Source organism: Exserohilum turcica (assembly GCF_000359705.1).
Source record: "Exserohilum turcica Et28A unplaced genomic scaffold SETTUscaffold_13, whole genome shotgun sequence".
NCBI classification, from domain to species: Eukaryota; Fungi; Ascomycota; class Dothideomycetes; order Pleosporales; family Pleosporaceae; genus Exserohilum; species Exserohilum turcicum.
The window spans coordinates 1,231,667-1,249,747 of NW_007359948.1; the positions used below are offsets into that span (position 1 = coordinate 1,231,667).

The 18,081-nt window shown below is 51.7% G+C and overlaps 5 protein-coding genes across 5 annotated transcripts; 3 read left to right on the top strand and 2 right to left on the bottom strand.

Moving 5' to 3' along the window:
• Window positions 1–1,493: 1,493 nt before the first annotated feature.
• On the bottom strand, window positions 1,494–3,052 carry SETTUDRAFT_176092 (uncharacterized protein). The gene has a single exon (XM_008025009.1). It carries the CDS (start codon window positions 2,999–3,001, stop codon window positions 1,610–1,612), a length of 1,392 nt encoding a protein of 463 aa, XP_008023200.1. The 5' UTR covers window positions 3,002–3,052; the 3' UTR covers window positions 1,494–1,609.
• Window positions 3,053–3,659: 607 nt separating this feature from the next.
• On the top strand, window positions 3,660–5,058 carry SETTUDRAFT_167895 (uncharacterized protein). Its single transcript, XM_008025010.1, has 2 exons — window positions 3,660–3,948; window positions 4,002–5,058. The coding sequence occupies exons 1-2, from the start codon at window positions 3,756–3,758 to the stop codon at window positions 5,033–5,035; spliced, it is 1,227 nt and encodes a 408-aa protein (XP_008023201.1). The 5' UTR covers window positions 3,660–3,755; the 3' UTR covers window positions 5,036–5,058.
• Window positions 5,059–5,774: 716 nt separating this feature from the next.
• Window positions 5,775–7,142, top strand: SETTUDRAFT_46256 (glycoside hydrolase family 18 protein). Its single transcript, XM_008024758.1, has 3 exons — window positions 5,775–5,910; window positions 5,963–6,246; window positions 6,294–7,142. Exons 1-3 carry the CDS (start codon window positions 5,801–5,803, stop codon window positions 7,088–7,090), a joined length of 1,191 nt encoding a protein of 396 aa, XP_008022949.1. The 5' UTR covers window positions 5,775–5,800; the 3' UTR covers window positions 7,091–7,142.
• A 251-nt stretch (window positions 7,143–7,393) lies between these two features.
• SETTUDRAFT_159803 (uncharacterized protein) lies at window positions 7,394–8,591 on the bottom strand (the record flags this gene model as incomplete). Its single annotated transcript, XM_008025011.1, has 2 exons — window positions 7,394–8,484; window positions 8,540–8,591. The coding sequence occupies 2 exons, from the start codon at window positions 8,589–8,591 to the stop codon at window positions 7,394–7,396; spliced, it is 1,143 nt and encodes a 380-aa protein (XP_008023202.1).
• Window positions 8,592–10,488: 1,897 nt separating this feature from the next.
• SETTUDRAFT_147888 (uncharacterized protein) lies at window positions 10,489–14,714 on the top strand (the record flags this gene model as incomplete). Its single annotated transcript, XM_008025012.1, has 10 exons — window positions 10,489–11,424; window positions 11,637–12,553; window positions 12,600–12,782; window positions 12,919–12,948; window positions 13,001–13,046; window positions 13,097–13,232; window positions 13,282–13,496; window positions 13,540–13,719; window positions 13,766–13,877; window positions 13,925–14,714. The coding sequence occupies 10 exons, from the start codon at window positions 10,489–10,491 to the stop codon at window positions 14,626–14,628; spliced, it is 3,459 nt and encodes a 1,152-aa protein (XP_008023203.1). The 3' UTR covers window positions 14,629–14,714.
• Between the last annotated feature and the right edge of the window lie 3,367 nt (window positions 14,715–18,081).

Genomic DNA, 18,081 nt, shown 5'->3' on the forward strand with positions numbered 1-18,081 from the left:
TAATTGTAACGATGTTACAACTTCGCCAAGTATTGAGCCAATCCCAGAGCCGGATCGGAGGAAGTACCTGCCGCCCTTCATCAGCCATTCGCCCGAGGTCGGATCCGAATTCGGACCCGACTAGGATAGGTATATATTGAGACACTCCCTGTAGCTAGCTCTGTAGACTTTTGATATCCTTTCGTACAAGGCCTATAGGTGGCTTGTTGAATCTAGGCTCTTTGTGATCCCACGCACTCCCATATGCCTCTGAGTGATCCTACGACCGAAACAGATCCGACCTGCCTTACCTGCGCCGTTACAGTAATGCTTGCTAGTAAAGATAAGGAACAGTGGGATAGACTAGCTAGCTGCATTAATCCCAGCGATAAACGTTACCTACTCTCAGCCACCTAGTTAAATAGCCTTTAGCTAGCCTCTTCTCTCTAACGCTGTAACAACTAGCTAAGTTGCGATCTTGCCTATTATAAAGCTTGCTTTGTTAAAGTTGTAGACGTCTTTGTTATAGATGCTATACTTAGCCTTTATCTTCTTCATAAGCTTAAACTAGCTCTTAATTAAGACTAGATCTTTATATAAGGCTCTCTGCCTATTATACGCTTAATTAAAACGCGTTATAAGACTATTAGTACGCTTAACAAAGTTGCGCGGCTAGTGGACGCTAACCTAGCTAGCGCCGCGCGCAGCTAGCAGTCTATTAGCTATATCTCGCACAGCTGCATAGGTAGGCGAAAATCCACGTAGATCTAGATTAAGTACATAATTAATTATTACCTGCTCTTCTAGCTTAGTAAGCTTCTTTAAGTTAGGCTAGCAATCGCGTTAGGCAGGCTTGCCGACGCGTCGGCGGCGGATTGTTCGTTCTAACACGTTATAGATAGCAGCAGCACTGCGATTACTCTGTATCTAACTAGATTTAATAGAGGATATAGCAAGCTAGATATCTGCTTTATTTAAAGCTAACTAACTAGCGTTGCGTTAAGCCATTATGTATTGAGATGAGAGAGGTGCACAAAGTTGGTAGGGTGCGGCGCTCGCTTGTACGCGGCGCTCGCTTGTAAAACACGTTATGGATGTCTGTAAAAACATAACTTGCGAGAATAAGATAGTAGAGTTAACAACAGAAGTTGCTAATCGAATAGACTCTGCATAGGGGCCTACTACTTCAAGTTTGATTGTAAACTTCTCAAACAACACATTTGGTATATATTGGAAGTAACGAGCATATACAGTACATACGACCATCGGCAGAGAGATTTTCCGGATCCCGTCCGTACTCCAGCAGACAAACCTCTGACCGGCGGCGTAGTAGGCAGGTGGGTGACCACTGGCGAATGTCCGCTGTTGTATGTTTTTGTTTGTTTTTTTGATATCTTTTTTGCTTAGACTGTTATGGGGTCATTGGGTAGGATAACAGACGCCATCTACTGTATGAAGCTAGTCCGCTTTTGCACAGTGACGATATGGAATGCGAAAGGGGAAGGCAAGTGTGGCGTAGTAGGAAATTGTGGATTCTTGTAGGTATCTTTTCATTAATTCATTAGATGCAAGCAGAAGTTTGGTCTTAGTCAGAGATGAACAACCAGCATAGTGAGGCATGTTTGTGGAGCTATGTCAGCAACCACTGCAGGCGTGGGGCGGTAACATTGCCATTGACCAAGATGGCGCTTTCTGAAACATGACCGACTGCTTCGTATCCAGGCATTGACGGCCTCTGGATGGCCAGCAATACCGAGGGAAAATGACCTGACTGATAGGAAGCCATGGGAGATGGACAGATGAGTCTCGCGCTCCCCGTGTCGATGAGGCCGACCCATTCACGCAGCCTAGGGGTCCAGTCCAAGTCCCAGGTGACTACTACGGCTGTTTGAAGCGCGCCAGCAGCGTCCTCGACCCGCAGCTGAAATGCCAGCTTATTGTCCTCTTTGGCATCCATGTTGGGCTTTCCATACGCGGCGGTGCGCACGAGGCCCCGCACGAGGGCCGTGTACCAGGGGCCGGCCAGCCCCGTGCCGTTGAAATTGTAGGCATACGGTGCTTGCGAGGCGCCTTGTTCCTGAGCGAGGAAGCGGGGTGCCCAGGACAGCGGCTGGGGGAGACCGCGTGGGCTGTGCATGGAGACGAGCATGGCGACTTCGTGGGGCCGCGAGCGGTAAATGTGCAGGATGCCGTCTTCATACGTCCAGCCCTTTTGCCACTGCAGGCCGAGTAGCGCGTAGTAGCCGCGGGCGTAGTCGACTTGGTTCTCTGTTCTGCGGTTGGTGGATGACAGGGCAATGTCGGCGAGGTTGATGCCGACGCTGTGGACGGGCTGGAGTCTGGCAAATGTCTTGTAGAGCTCGTTCCATTTGGAGGGGTTAGTCTGGGACTGGGTCCACAGGATCGAGATGATGTCTGTGAGACTGACGACGTGCGTGGCGGTTACTATCAGGGCTTTTTGCGCGAGCTTGGCTTCCTGGTAGGTCCAGACGCGCGTGAGCCACAGGCCGCAGACGAGGGCTGCCGCTGCGCGCAAGGGGTCGGCGGAAGGCAGGTTCAGGGTGAAGGAGTCCAATACAACCACGGCACTGGCATTGCGGTATACAGCGTGCAGACTGTTGATGACGGTCGTCTTGACCTGCGTCATGCGCTGGTCGCTGCTGGCGGTGCTCGATTTCTTGGGGATGGCGAGCAGATCCAGCCATATCCATTCATAGCCGCACTGCAGCGCCTTGTCCATGATCTTGTTAAAGTGTGACATGAGGAGGCCGCGCTCGTCCTGCTCAATCTTCTCGTCGTTGAATTGCAGGCCCATGGTCTCGGCCCAGACATGGGAAATGGCGGCATACGACGAGGCGAGAATGCGGAACTGGCCCCATTTGTTGACGCACAGCGCCTGGTTCTGCAGGCCGGCCTGCTCCATGAGATCGAGGGGCGCCGAGACGAAAAACGACGAGCATATCACCTGCTTGTTCATGTCTTTCAGGCCCGTCACGGCTTCTTTGCGCTGCCCTTTGGTCATAAAGGGGAGCGTCAAGGGCGAGGTAGCGACAGCGAGGGTATTGGCGAAGCCCATTAGGGCGACCTTGGCGGCGAGCTCGGTGTAGCGCTTGTTTCTTGGGGGAGGATAGCGAAAGTCCGGGCCCATGGGATACAGGCGCCGGTCTGGCAGTGGGGGATAGTCGTGGAATAGCGCAGTGACTTCGTCCATGGTCCAGTTTCTAAACTCATTGAGAGATGCCTGGCGAGCGCGTTCGGCGCCGACATAGTTTGTGCGCAGGAACTGCTGGACATTGTCTCGATGGTCTTGTGCTGCTTGTTGCTCGTCGGCCCACGTCAGAGGGGTGGCCATTTTGTCAGCGTAGGCAGGACGGAGCGTGAGGCGAGGCAGAGTACAGTATTTCGGGATCAGACATGTCAGCGATATTTGATCCATCCGCCTGGGGCATAATTGGCCTTGTCGGCATGTCACAACGACTGTACACGAGGCTGAGACTGTGGCGCTGTGATTGGCCAGGGCGTGCTCCGCTAGCGCTGCAATATGCATCTTCAGCTGAGCCATCGCCTCTCCTTCGTATTGCTCAGCCTTCAGGCCGGCCGTCTCGCTCTGGATATGCAGGCGAGGACACCCCACTCACAGATCGACTTCGCCTGCCCCGTTACACCTACCAAGAGCACATGGCAAGCCCCAGAACTACTAATCTTCCACGAACGTTTCTACTCGGCCAGTCTTGCTCATTCGTTTTCATCAGTCTTTAAGCTCGTTTTTTCTCAGCATGCCCGCGCTCCCTGCTCACCTCTTCATTCGCCGCGTCCTCGCTTTTGGGATCCCCTCGCACGAATTCAGCGAGCAGTGGAAAAACCCGTCAGACGTCTTTTCTGTGCTCCTCATCCTCGGCGGTGATGTCGTTGCTCGCGCCCTTGCACAGCTCGCTGGATCCGGCATAGCGCCAGTCGCTTTTTCATTCGGTAAGTCACAGACTGCAGGCTGAAACAAATACTGACTGGCGTTACCTGAGCAGGATGGGTCGCATACGCAGTTACAGCTGTCGTGTCCGCCATTGGCGAAAACAAGCTCATGCCGCTGCCCGACTGTCAGTGTAAAATCATCAATGCAAAGACAGGCTACGTCCGCGACAACTGCAGCTGGATCCTCGGCCGTGTTGTGCGTGACTTTGAGAGCTGGATGGATGAGGGAAATAGCAGCCGCCCGATTCAGTCGTGCGTTGAGAAAATGATTGACGAGAAATGGACCGTCCTGCGTGCAACAGACTCTGCCGCTAAACGTCCCTCGCAAACTGGTCTCTGCGTATCCGTCTATACTGCCTTGCAGGCCCGGCCAGGTCACCTGCGAGCCGGCTCTTACCTACTTGGTCTGGCGACAATCGTGCTCCAGCTTTTCATCGCCGCCATTCCTTGCTTCCTATTTGGCGACTGGAGCATCCTCCTGGTCACGGCCATTGGCACCGTCCTGGCTCTGCTCAACGGCAGTCTATCGCAATGGGCAAACGAGAAATGGGCGTGTCGCCGCAACTCGAACAAGACCGTCATTCTGACTAGAGGAAATGGTAGCCAGCATGCCATTGTCATCATGGCCAACAGCCGAGGCTTGGATCTCGAGGACCTAGCCGCCGGCCCTACAAACGTCAATGTTTCCGCCTCGTACACCACCCGAATCACCGTCTTTGGCCTCGCCGCATGCTGGATTCTGCTCCTAATTACCGCCGCCGGCATACAAGAACACTCGTGGTTCCTGCTCGCCGTCGGCACCATCGGCATCATCCAGAACATTTTTGTCGCTGGCTGGCGGCGCAGTCCCGCTGATTTCGGTATCCCCCTTGAATTCCAAACTGTGATTGGGAACCCCAAAGTCATGAGCTGCCTTTTTGAAGTTGAAGAGACGTTGCCCTATGTAGGGCGGAGCCTCCTCGACACGTTTTTTCCTGGCATCTTGCGCCCTGACGAGAAGGCGAGATGGGCGGCGCTTGAGGAGTCAGCTGCGGATCGGCTCAAAGCTAGGAATCAGGTCTCGGCGACTTGGATTCATTCTTCTTGATTTTATTACATCGACGCAATTATTATCATCATCCAACTTTTCAACTTCTATAGTTTCCTTGTTAATCTTTTCATGTTGCTGGTGCTAGTAGCGAGAAGAAGAAAATAACGTCTAGGACACTTCTTCCGCTGTCTTTGCATAATTTTTGCGAACACCATTGACTGTTTTATACAGCGTGTCCCCACCTGCATCTTAGTATGCTTCTCTTGCGAATCATCGGGGTATGCGGGCTTCGTTGGTCATGCCGAGTCTACAGTTTGCTGCAAGGTTATTGGACTAGCAGGGACATGTTTATGGTAATCTACGCTTCTCCTTTGCAATTCGCCATAGACGCGGTTCAAGGCCTTCTAATTCATCGTAACGCAAAATGCAATCATATTGTTCGAGCAAGTACTGTCATGTGCGCTTTCCACCCAAGTCACAGTCCAGCGCGAGCTGCACGCTGTGTCGCGAATTGAGGGAATCAAGGGAGATGTCATTTCAAATCAAGTGTTGTTGCGTGTCAAGGCTTGACTGATATTGAAGGCAACAGAAATAAGGTTTGTAGCTAAATGAACATACATGTGGAAAGGGTACGTAGCACGGGCCGAAACGGGATGTTGAGGAGTCGCAAGCGGGGTACGTATGCAACACTATCCCTCTATCCTGTCCTCAAACATAGTTCACCCTTGATATCATATCTTAGGATAGGCAAGTAATCAGCATTATATTGCCCTTTCCTATTCTTTTCTGACGCAAAATAGTTTCTGCAACATTGATAGCAAAATGCCCTGTCGCAGCCAGTTCTGGCTGTGTCGAGTCCTCATCTTTGCCTCGCTTTTGGCGGGTGCTACGGCAAGCCATCCAAAGCTGCGATATGTCATGTATTTGACCGGGTACAACATTACCAGAGAGATTGCATGTCGCCACATTATTAATTGCCAACAGACAGCACTACGTAGTGCCGGAGCAGCCGCTGGTCAAAGACGTCACCGAGGTAGCCCTTGCTTTCATGCAATCTGTAATCTTCAACAATCCCACGCAAAGCGAATGGCCGCTCTTCACTACGATCGATGAAGTCAGACGTAAATTTTCTCAAGGAACCATCGTTCAGGTTGCCATTGGCGGATGGGGCGACACAGAGGGCTTCTCGGCCGGTGCAAAGACGGAAGAAAGCCGTAAGCTCTTTGCAAGCAACGTCAAAGCCATGCTGGATGCGACGGGCGCAGATGGTACAGAATGTGCTGAAATGAGCAAACACCCTCGCTGATGATACAAGGAATCGACGTAGACTGGGAGTACGCCGGCGGCAACGGCGAAGACTACAAGCAACCAGGCCATCTCAACAGCGACAAAGCCTGGGAAATCGAGGCCTACCCCAAGCTCCTCGCCGCCATCCGTGCCGCAATTGGGCCCGACAAGACAATCTCAGCTGCCGTTCCCGGCCTCCCACGTGACATGCTCGCCTTCACTGCCGCCACCATCCCCACCATCCTGGCGTCCGTCGACTACTTGAACATCATGACATACGACCTCTTCAACCGCCGAGACAACGTAACCAAACACCATACCGGCCTGCAGCTCTCGCTCGACTCCATCAACGCCTATCTCGATGCCGGGGTACCGCCCGAGAAAGCCAATCTAGGCCTAGCCTTCTACATCAAATGGTTCAAGACAGCCCCAAACGCAAACTGCAGTACGACCCCCATTGGATGCCCTACAGAACTCATGGAAGACCCCGTTACCGGCGCCGACCTAGGAAAAGCAGGTGCGTTCTCCTGGCACGATGCCGTCCCCGCACAACTCTCGGCGTCGTTCCAGCGCGCAATGGAAAAGGGCGTTTATGACAACGTGGGCGGCGGACATTACTACTGGGATCAAGAGGCGAGGTTGTTTTGGTCGTGGGATTCGCCCGACGCGATTAAGCGCAAGATGCAGATTATCATCACGGACAAAGGGCTAGGCGGTGTTTTCGCCTGGGGATTGGGAGAAGACGCACCCCGGTTTGAGCATTTGAGAGCGAGCAACGAGATGGTTGCGGTGTTGAAAGATGGAGATGAGAGGGATGAGTTGTAGCATTGCGCGTCCGGCTCTTGAAAGTTCTCGATTCTTTTTCTTTCTTTCTTTCTTTCTTTCTTACCTGCGACAAAAGTTCATTTTTTAGGGCGTGCACGGCCTACTTACATGGATACATGGACACAACGAGTAAGTATGACACAAAAACAACAAAATTGGAGTTTATTTCTACATTCTGCAACAGCACTACAACAAGGGTTATTTACAAGAATTATACGACGACGGCTTTTTTTTTACAGTGGCTGGGTTGCGAGGCTGAGCTTCGGGGGAGGGGGGGTTTTTTTTTGGAATGCTGTGCGGAACTTAGTTCTGGCTCTGCTTGGCTCGGAGCCATGCGATGAACTCCTTGATGGTGAACTCTTTGGGCAGGACGGCGTCGGAGGCAGAGCCAGAGCCAGAGCTAGATCCAGAGCCAGAGCCAGAGCCAGAGCTAGATCCAGAGCCAGAGCCAGAGCCAGAGCCAGAGCCAGAGCCAGAGCCAGAGCCAGAGCCAGAGCCAGGTGCGGGAGCAGGAGCAGGCGAAGGCGAAGGAGAAGCGGAAGCAGAGGGAACTGGAGACGAAGCAGCTGGGGCGGAATCAGCGGGCTTAGGAGAAGCGACGGGCACCAGAGTAGTGGGAGTAGCAGATGGAGTAGCAGGCTTGTCGGCAGGCTTGTCAGCAGGCTTATCGGCAGCCGCTGCTCCATCGCCAATCTTAGTCGTCAACGACCCATCCTCAATGTACACGCCGCTGAAGAACCAGTCCTCGGCCCCAGCAGCATCCGCGGAACCAGGCAGCCTCAGAACACCCACGTGCCAGTCCGCACCGTTGGACTGCGTGCTAGCGGTAAAAGGGCCAGCCGTCTTCTTCAGCTCGTCGCTGCCGGTCGAGTGCCAGAAAGAGACGGAGCCACCGTCAAAGTCGATTTCATAGGCGACATTGTGCCACTCGTCAGCAACGAGCTCCGTGTCCCACTTGGAGACGCCGCCAACGTGCCACTGCAGCTTTGTGTTTGCCGAGCCCGACGCGCCGTACTTGAGCTCTGTAAAGTGGGACTCGAAGAAGGCGAGTTGGTGCTCGTTTGTGGCCGTGGGCTTGTTCTGCGTCGACGACTTGATGGAGAAGTGGTAGTAGACTTTTCCCTTGTTGATGGCGGCCTTGGTCTGCGGAATCAGCTCTGTGCGCAGCATCGTCTGCCCGTTCCACCGCGACGTCTCGTCAATGGTGATTTTGGCGCCCTGCTTGGACGCCTTGTCGGCCGGGTTCTTAAACGACGTGCCCAGGTTGACGTATTCAGTTACGGCGCCCGGGCCGTGGATGTAGTATTGGTAGGAGCCCACGGGGTTGGACCACGACCACTTGGCCAAGTCGGCGCTCGACGTCATGTCGTTGAAGCGGCCGTCCCAGATTGTTTCTGGTGGCATTGACTTAGCATGGGATTGATTGGGGGAGTTAAGGACTGGTCTTACCAGCTGAGACGGCGCTGAGCAGCGCACTGATGAGAGAAGCCTTTGCAAACATCTTGAGTGAGTTGTTGTATCGAAAGGTAAACAGAGACCAGCTGTAAGTAGTGGGTGTATAGAAAAATGAATGAATGGTCTACTAGGAGACGTAGCAACGAATGGAATGAATCAACGAATGACCGTAGCGAAGCAATGGAACAATGGACACCAAGAACGAGGCACGTCAAGCATAGATATAAGACGTCGCTTGACTCGTTACAAGCTCATCCCGGAGCTTGGCCCTGTGCCCAAGAGCCGCAAATTGAACCACAGGATAATTCCCGGCACACAACCTGCCTAGATGCAGTATTGCGCGCGCTACGACGGGGCCACTCCAACGGATCTGACAGTCCTCCCGCCGGCATGACTGGCGTTTGGTGGTGTAAACGCCGCGTGAAACGTTCACAGCGGTGGAGCTAAGCCCCGTCTGGCCGAGGCGGCATCTTTAGCCGGCCGGTTCGAGTATAGCGTGGGTGGAGCGGGTATGTGGAGGATTCCATGAAACGCTCCCTGCTCATACAATATTGTTTCACGGTGATTAACGAGCCTGAGATAGAAATTATATCCTCGCAGGCGAGATGAGCTGCTGGCGGCTGTGCGTTTGTTGGGTCTTGTGCATGTAAAGGCGTGGCCATGCCCACTTTCCACACGTGTTACTGGCATCGGACGGCGACCAACGTAAAAAGGTACCAGACCGGCTTGGAGGCTCCGGTCAAGACTGAAGAAGAGACATAAGAGGTACATTGTCAGACTCACAAGTAGAGCAAGGTAAGTTCCGCTTTCCAATAGTTTCGGCTCCTGGGCGAGTGTATCAAGGCTAGCAAATGACGAGTCCGTGCTGTCAGTTGCCAGGACCCAGCCTGAGGGAAGAATATATCGGTGCTTGGCAGCTTGTTCCTGAGGTCTTGGCCTTTTTTTTTCATAAGATCAAATTGCAGTCGCGGTTTTGTCGTGACCCGTTTGGCTTGGGCACTGAGCAAGGTGCTCTGAGCATCAGTCCGCTGTGGCATGTGCGCTGACGAACCGTTCTCGTGGCTATTTGCATAATTCTGATTCTCCGTTGCCGAGATTTCATCGCCTATTCATCGTTTATCCCAGTACTTAGCTTTGGGACATATAGTAAGCACTAGAGGATGGCAAGTATCCAGCATTAGCAGTTTGACATGTCGACGGAGAGTGCCAACACTGGCTTAGCCACGTGACCATAAAGGAATCAGTTTTACCGAGGCCTATTATGACCACCTCGATGTTATGCAATAGCTACTCGAAGACATACCTGCTGAACAGTAAACAAAATGTGACGGCCAACCTATTGCGACACGTACTAAAAGGTATATAGCCATGGCTACATGATTCTCGCGTCTCGTAGCTGAGATTCCGCATGGTACTGTCAGCTGTCACGAGGTAGATACTAAGCTCACATTGTTCATCCATTCAAGCCTTCCAGTGCGATATCAAGCTGAGCAAAAGTTCAAATGCTGCAATGGATAGTCCGAGGACGTGACGTTGTCGTTGGTGTTGTGGATGAACAGCGACGTCATCCGACTCTGCCGTGCCTCTGCATAAGCGACCGTCGGATTATCTCTCTGGCCGAGCGCGATTACATATTTTGCCTCTCATTCTTGTGGATTCGGCTCGGCGCTCGTGGCCGGGTTGGGTGATGCCAAATGCCTCACAGGGGAGATGGAGTTGGACCTTGTTTTGCAGGATGCGCGATTGTCCCAAAACATGCGCGCTAGGAGACCCACATTGCGAGGGCCTGGCTTTTGGATGCCTTGGGGCTTTCTGTCCATCATTCTCAATCACGGCCGGTCACACATGCCCTCGACACAAGCGACGTCGGGTACTTTATTCTGTTTCGACGACACGTCCGCACCAGACGAGGACGAGACGCCACATGCAGCGTTGGGACTGGAATGGACGCTATAGCCTCACCTCCACGCCGCACGGCTCCCGTCGTCCCTCTACGAGACGACACATTACTCTTGCGAAGCGTAGGCTTGCTGGAATTTCTGCACAAAGACCCCCGGCCTGCATTTGTTGTCGATGCGACGCCCACTAGTCTCCATGTCGCCAATGGCCATGTGCTGGATTACTGGAATTCGGCCATGGCTGATGTTGATGCTGGCAGCCTGTTACAACAGCTAGCTCGTCAGAGCAGTATACCCGAAAATGATGAGAGCATTTGCGCACCGCTTAGGCGATTCCGAAGCTGGTATTTGGAAAAAGACGCGTCAAGCCAACCGTTTCTCTTCTATGGTTTTAGCTGGACAAGGGTCCATGTCGCGAACCGTTGGAATGTTATTAACGGTGTCCATGCTATCAACTATACAGGTAGCAACAAGCCTGAGATGAGCCTCGCCAGGACAATTCCTAGCCCAAAGGCCCCGAGTTTCGACTGGACAGATGAGATACCTCCAAAACGACTGTCGGCTCATGCGTCATGGGCGCGAAGTATTGACTGGGCATCTACTCCACTGGGCCCAATGCACTCCTGGTCGCCACAACTCCGCAGTATTTGCAATCTGGTTATGAAAGACCCGCAGCCTGCCGTAGTGTTTTACGGGCCTGATCTCATCATGATTTATAATGAAGCAGAGATTGAGCTTCTAGGAGGATTCCATCCATGTATGGGAGTCAGTGCTCGCGTTGCACTTGCCTCGGTTTGGGGCGAATACTTCGAACCCATTATCGACAAAAATCTCGCAGGGGAAACTGTCCAGAAAACGAACACTGTCATTCACATGGTGCGCAATGGCTTCATGGAGGAAACCTACTTTTCACTCAAGTTCATCCCGGTATTGGACTCTGATGGTGCGACGATTGGCCATTACGAACCTCTGGTGGAAACCGTACGTTATTCCTGTCTTTTGTAACCTTCCCTTGTTTTTGTTGTCTGTGGTAACTCTGATACTGCTTGAACCTGTCCATGAATCTGTCAAGCCACCTCTTCTGTTTTACCAGCCTAGATATCACAAGGCTGCAGCCAATTGATACCCTGAGACTGAAGCGATCAAAGACGACGAGTTCGTCCAATCAACTGAAAGCTTGCTAATATAACTAGACTGAAGAAGTAATTGCCCAAAGACGTTCGCGTATACTTCTCGAACTAAGTGAAGAAATTCCGAGAGCACGCAACTCTGACATGTACTGGAATGTTGCCACTGAAGTCTTGTCGCGAAACGAGAAAGACATACCTTTTGTCCTTTTATACTCAGCCGAGGCTGATTCCACTGGCTCGGCATCCAGCAGAACTCGATTTTCCGATACAAACCAACAACACTGCAGGCTTCGAGGCTCCTTTGGACTCCCCAAAGAATCACCAGCTGGTCCCGACCACCTCGACTTTCAGCATGACCACGGATTCACACCATATTTCCGAAAAGCTCTCGTAGCTCGAAAACCGATTGTAGTCCAGTTTGATCAAGATCCAGTTGCCGCAGAACTAGTCCAGGGCGTAGAGTGGCGGGGCTTTGGAGATCCATGTAGAGCAGCAGCCATCTGTCCCTTGAACCCAACATCCTCTCGAGACAACATTCTTGGCTTCTTAGTTATTGGACTGAATCCTCGGAGGCCTTATAACGAGACGTATTTCCAGTTCATCCAGGTCGCCAGTCGCTTGCTTTCCACGTCTCTCACATCCATTCTGCTTCATGAAGAAGACATTTGGCGTCGCGAACAGACCATAGCTATGGCGGAAGCGATGAAATCCCAATTGAGACAACAGCTCACGCAATCCCAGCTGGAATCGGAACGTAACCTCGCCAAATTCAAGCGGTTTGCGGAGCGCGCCGATGTTGGGATTTTTCTCATCGGCATAGATGGTATTTACTCGTATAGGAACGAGGCTTGGTACGAGATGCTAGCCCCCAAAGATCGTGATATTGAGCTTCACGATGCCTGGACTGAGATAGTAGACGATGAATACATTGAAATGGGGCAAGCAAAGTACAGGCAACTTATCGAGTTTAAAGAGCACCAGTAGGATGTCTGTTTCTTGCACCAAAGCATGGCTAATACCGAGCAGATCTTTTGAATTACGCCTGAAGAGGAGTTGGAATGCGCCAAGCCAAAATCCAGACGATGCATTACCTGAGAAACAGCCCATGTGGGTGTTGACGTCCATTTTTCCGGAGCTCAACGAGGAAGGCGAAGTGATTGAGATTATTGGATGCTACACAGATATCAGGTACGAATCCCGTCAAGATTTGTCCAAAATACTGACAATGTCAAGCCAACAGAAGTGGAGTGAGGAATTCCAAGCTCAGCAAGCAGCAAGAGCTCGAGAGTCTAAACGGTAATCCCGTCATCATCGAACGATGAGTCCTACTGACTCAGTGACCGAGGAGTTTGGAGAACTTTATCGACACTACATCGTACGTCAAGACGATAACATTTCCACATGTACATCAGCTAACTCAGTCCTAGGCATGAGATGCGCAATCCTCTATCCGCGATAGTTCAGTGCGCTGACGTATGTGCGACATTGCTCAAAGCATACATGCATGCTGATTGTTGTTGTAGAGCATCATTTCAACTCACAGGAGTTTTGGCGAGTCGTCAGACTATCAAAAAGTCTATCAAAGCATATTGGAAACAACGATTGATGCTGCGGAAACCATTGTCCAGTGCTCAAAGCACATGAAAACTATCGTTGATGGTATGATTGGGATACAGTCTGGTGATTGAGGATGGGACTGACTCGGCAGATGTGCTTACGATATCCAAACTTGATTCTGGCTTGTTCGTCATGACGCCAGTTGACGTGCAGCTCGAGTCAATTGCAAGAGATGCAGTCAAGATGTTTGAAGGAGAGGCCAAGTCAGCCGGCATAGACTTGAAGTTCCAGATTGAAGAGTCGTGCAAAATCAGCGACGTTCAACATGTTTCGCTGGATCCAACACGTGTTTTGCAGATACTCATTGTAAGGCATCTACATGACCACAAGACAGCTACTAACTGCGAAGAATCTCATCACAAATGCCATCAAGTTCACACGATTAGAACACACGCGCAAAATTTGCGTCAGCCTAGGTCTAGCTCACGAGCGTCCGACACGCAGTACCAGCGGTAATGTGACCTTTTCGCGCACGTCTGAAGCTTCAGAAGCACAAACACTGCAAGCAGATTGGGACAATGGTGACATAGTGAGTCAGGTATGGCGAAACTTGTGACCTTTTCTAACCTCGCAAGGTGTACATCATATTCTCTGTGCAGGACACTGGTCGTGGGCTTAGCGACGAAGAACATGAGCTGCTCTTTGCTCGCTTTTCGCAAGCATCGCCGCGCACACATATCGACTATGGTAAGCTTTCCACCAAAGGCTTTGCTGGCAAACTCTAACAAGCCAAGGTGGTTCTGGGCTTGGTCTTTTCATTTCACGGCGTCTCTCTGAAATGCACGGCGGGGCCATTGGGTTTGCGTCCAAAGCAGGCGTCGGCAGCACGTTTTCTTTCTATGTCAAGAGCCGCAAGGGCGTGGGCCGCCCCAACGTGAACCGGAGCGAAAGCGACGCTGCAGTCAGCGTGAGCATACGTGCGCAGGAAACACTACTCTCGAGTCGGAGCCGGAACGAAGCCGCCGAGCAAAACGAGTGCCGTCCCACAAAAACCGATACAAGCGACATGGCCAACGGAGATCTCCACGTCCTGATAGTTGAAGACAACCTCGTCAACCAACGTGTCCTCGCTAAGCAGTTGCGCAACACGGGCATGCAAGTGGCCGTTGCGAACCACGGTGGAGAAGCGCTCGAGTATCTGCGCACAACCAATTACTGTGTCGCGGACGGCTCTGGTCAACCCCTTGCGCTCATTCTCATGGACTGGGAAATGCCGGTCATGGATGGTCTGACATGCGTCCGAACCATTCGCGAGCTGCAGCGTGAAGGTGTCGTAAGAACACACGTGCCCGTCATTGCCGTGACGGCTAATGTGCGCAGTGAGCAAGTTGAGGTCGCGTTGAAAGCCGGCATGGACAATGTGATAAGTAAGCCATTTCGGATACCCGAGCTATGCGCCTGTATCCAGAAGACGCTCAAGGCGACGTCGAGCGTGTAGGAGCCGTTTTGGCGATACCAAGCACTTGGACTTGCCAAAGCAGAGCATCTGGCCGTGTTTCGAAACTTGCTACTCTTCCCCAACACATTAGCTTGACTGCTGCACAGTTTTTACGCGCGTCCTAGAAAGATACTAATGCAGCAACATTAATCGAGCACATATCTATCCTCTTCTGAAACCTCGAAAGTCTGACATGTCGGTGAGAATCACGGAGAAACATGACCGTCACCCTACAGTATCATGTGCGGTTAATTTGTCATGCACGGCTCGACACATGGGAGGGAAGAGGGAGAGAAAGAAGAACGAGAGAGCTTGAATCAAGCAACGGCAAAATTGACAAAGGGCAGGGAGAATGCCCTGCTCGAAAACGGTGCAGGATTTTCGTCGTTGCAAGTGAGTGAAAGGGTGAGAAAGCAAAGGAAATAGCCCCCCCCCCTCTTTCTCTCCTCCCATCCCCGTATTCGTATCTGTCCTACAACGATAACAAGGGCGATCCAAACCAAGGGTCCCCACCAACCACCCACCACTACACCCCAGCCAGCCACACATCTTCTCCCCATCCACTCCCGCCCTCCCGCCCCCTCTCCTCCCGCCTCAAACAAAAAAAAGACTCCACCGGACAATGCCGCACTATATTAGGTATGGCCCGTCTAGCGGGCAAGACAGGCGGCGCACCCAGGGTCCCGCGCAAGCAGCAAGACAGGCCAGGCCTCGGCCCAGGCCAGCCCGTCGAACAAGTCGAGTCGAGTCGAGTCGAGTCCGGGTGTCGCAGTTCGTGCGTTTCGCGTACGGTACGATACGAATGCAGCAAGTAAACAAGTGCCAGCAAGGAACAAGCGAAAACACACACACACACACACACATACACACATACGATGCTTCACCGCCAAGCCAATCCAGCCCCCCTCCCCCAGCTCAACCCAACCCACGGTTCACGTCGTTTCGAAAGAGAAAAAAGCTGCATAACCCAGCCGTTTTCTTGTTTGACTCGCCAAGTAGCAAGCAGAAACGCTCGAGTGTAGGCCCTTTGCACCTACCCCAATCCAATCCAATACAAGTAAGTAACCAAGTAAGTAGCGTGAATCAGCTAGTAAGTAAGTAAGTAGGTAGAACCCCCCCCCAAACCAAGCCTAACTTCAAACCACAAGTCAGCAACAAAAAGCAGCATGCAAGCCCGCGCGTGCAGTGCCATGTGCCGCGCCCAAACGAATGTAAAATGATAAATAAATAAATAGATAGATAAATAAAAGAGGCGAGGTGCGATTAGCGTAACGTGCGAGGGAGTAATACGGGGCGTGGAGCGCCGCGCCCAAAGAGGAAAGTCTGCGGCATGCTTGGATTGCATTGCAGTCGAGTGGAGGCATGGCTGGACTTGATGGACGCGAGCGGCTAGTGAGCAGAACAGAACAGAACCCTGGGTCGTTGTGATGTGCTGGATATATGGGTATGGGGAAAGAAATGGGATGCATGCATGCATGCATGGACGAACGAGGTTGCACGACAGAGCGAAGCAACAAAGACACAAACAATGCAGGGCTCATCAGCAGCAGCAGAATACATACATACATACTTACATACATCCAAGTATTAGCGCCTCAGTTAGACGGAACTAACTTATACAGCAAATGTAAATGACAGCACCATTGTTCTTTTTGTTTTTTTGACATTGCATTGCATGGCATGGCATTGCATTGCCAATCGGAGACGCGACAACATGTGTGTATGGGTTGGGATGGGGAGGCCGCATTTCTCACACCACGCACACGCACATAGGTACCATACATACATGGAACATGCAACGTCTGTGTGTGCGAGAGAGAGAGAGTGTGTGTGTGTGTGTGAGTGAGGCGTGTGCTGGGGCGTGGGGCTGCGTGGGGATCTGTGCGTGATAGGAGATGAGTAGATGGATGAATGGATGCTAAGTACAGAGGTGGCTTTCAAAAGTTCTTGCTAAGGCGCGGATCCATCGGACCGAATTCTCGTGATGACGTTTCCATTACTTACTTAGCGTGCAAGAAATAATGCCTAATATAGTTAGTGTATTACTGTAAGTGTATACTTTAGTAGCTATTATTCTCTCCAAACTTCCATTTTAAGGGCTTTTAGTTGCGAATATAGTATAATTCTTAGTCTTCGGCTATATTTTCGGTGGTAACCAAGGAACCCCTGTCAGCAAGAACTTTTGAAAGCCACCTCTGTATGTACATGGTAAGATGGGCGTAGTTTTTTTTTGGCGAGGGGGGGTTGCACATGTACACGGGTGTATGGGAGGAGGGGGGGAAATAAAATAGAGACATTTGTTTTGGTGTATGTGTGGATACATGTTGGATTGGGATGGGGTAGTATGATAGGATAGGATATGATAGGATAGGTATTGGAAATGTGTATGTGTGTATGTGTATGGTGTTGTGAATGTGGATATTGGTATACTTTTTTACCTACCTACCTACCTACCTACCTACCTATCTATTCGCCAGTCTATCTGCTTGCCCACCTATCTCTCTCTCTCTCTGTCTGTCTACCTACCCTATCTACCCACCCGCCCGTGTCTCTGCCCTACCCGTGCCATCAGGCCATCCATCTCTCTGCCCTACCCGTCCCATCATCCCATCAGCCCATGCGTCTGCCCTACAGACCCACCCTACGGCGCTCCAACCCGGCATACCCAGCACCACGGTCCAGCGCGTCATGTCATGTACATTAAAAGCAGGGGGAGGGGGGGCGGCGGCGCGGGCTGTAGATTGGGGAAAAGCGAGAGAAAGAGGCCAAAAAAGAGAGTTTTCGGGCGCTGATGAGAAGGAAGGAAGGGAGGGAGGGAGGGAGGGAAGAAAGTGCGGGTCTGGGTGTATCCCAGAGGGCGGGTCGGCGGCACAACACGGGGCATGGATGACTGAAGGGGGGGTTGGGCCGATGGGTGAGACGGAGTTGGTGTTGTGCGACTGTTATTGGCTGTCGCTACGTGCATTATCCGATGTCCATTACCCTACCACTACCCTACACCTATCTCCAGGACATAGTACTTACATACAGACATGTGTGGAAGTTTCCGAGCTTGGGCTCCGAGGCCCCGTTTTGCCATGTCTGTATGTCTGTATGTGTGTGTAGGTCGGAGAAACAAAGTGCGGCAGAGAATGATTCTTGTCTAGTGCTGCGACTAGGACTAGGGTAGTTGTTGTCCATGTAGATGCTCGCTGGCTGGCTGCTATATCTCCGGACATAGCATGAAGACGGTAGAAAGTGGGGATAGTGGGCATATCACGGAGGTTTTATTTTTCCACTTTTTTTTTCCTTCCTTTTTTTTCATGCCGTGTCCATATGTATGTACGTCTGTGTCTGTCTGTGTGCGTGGGATACCTTGTCTTGTGGAAACCGTGGTTTGGGAAATTGGGTGCATGAGTTCACTGCACGTGCTTTTTTTTTCTCTCGTTTTTTTTCTTTCCTATAATTTTGTTT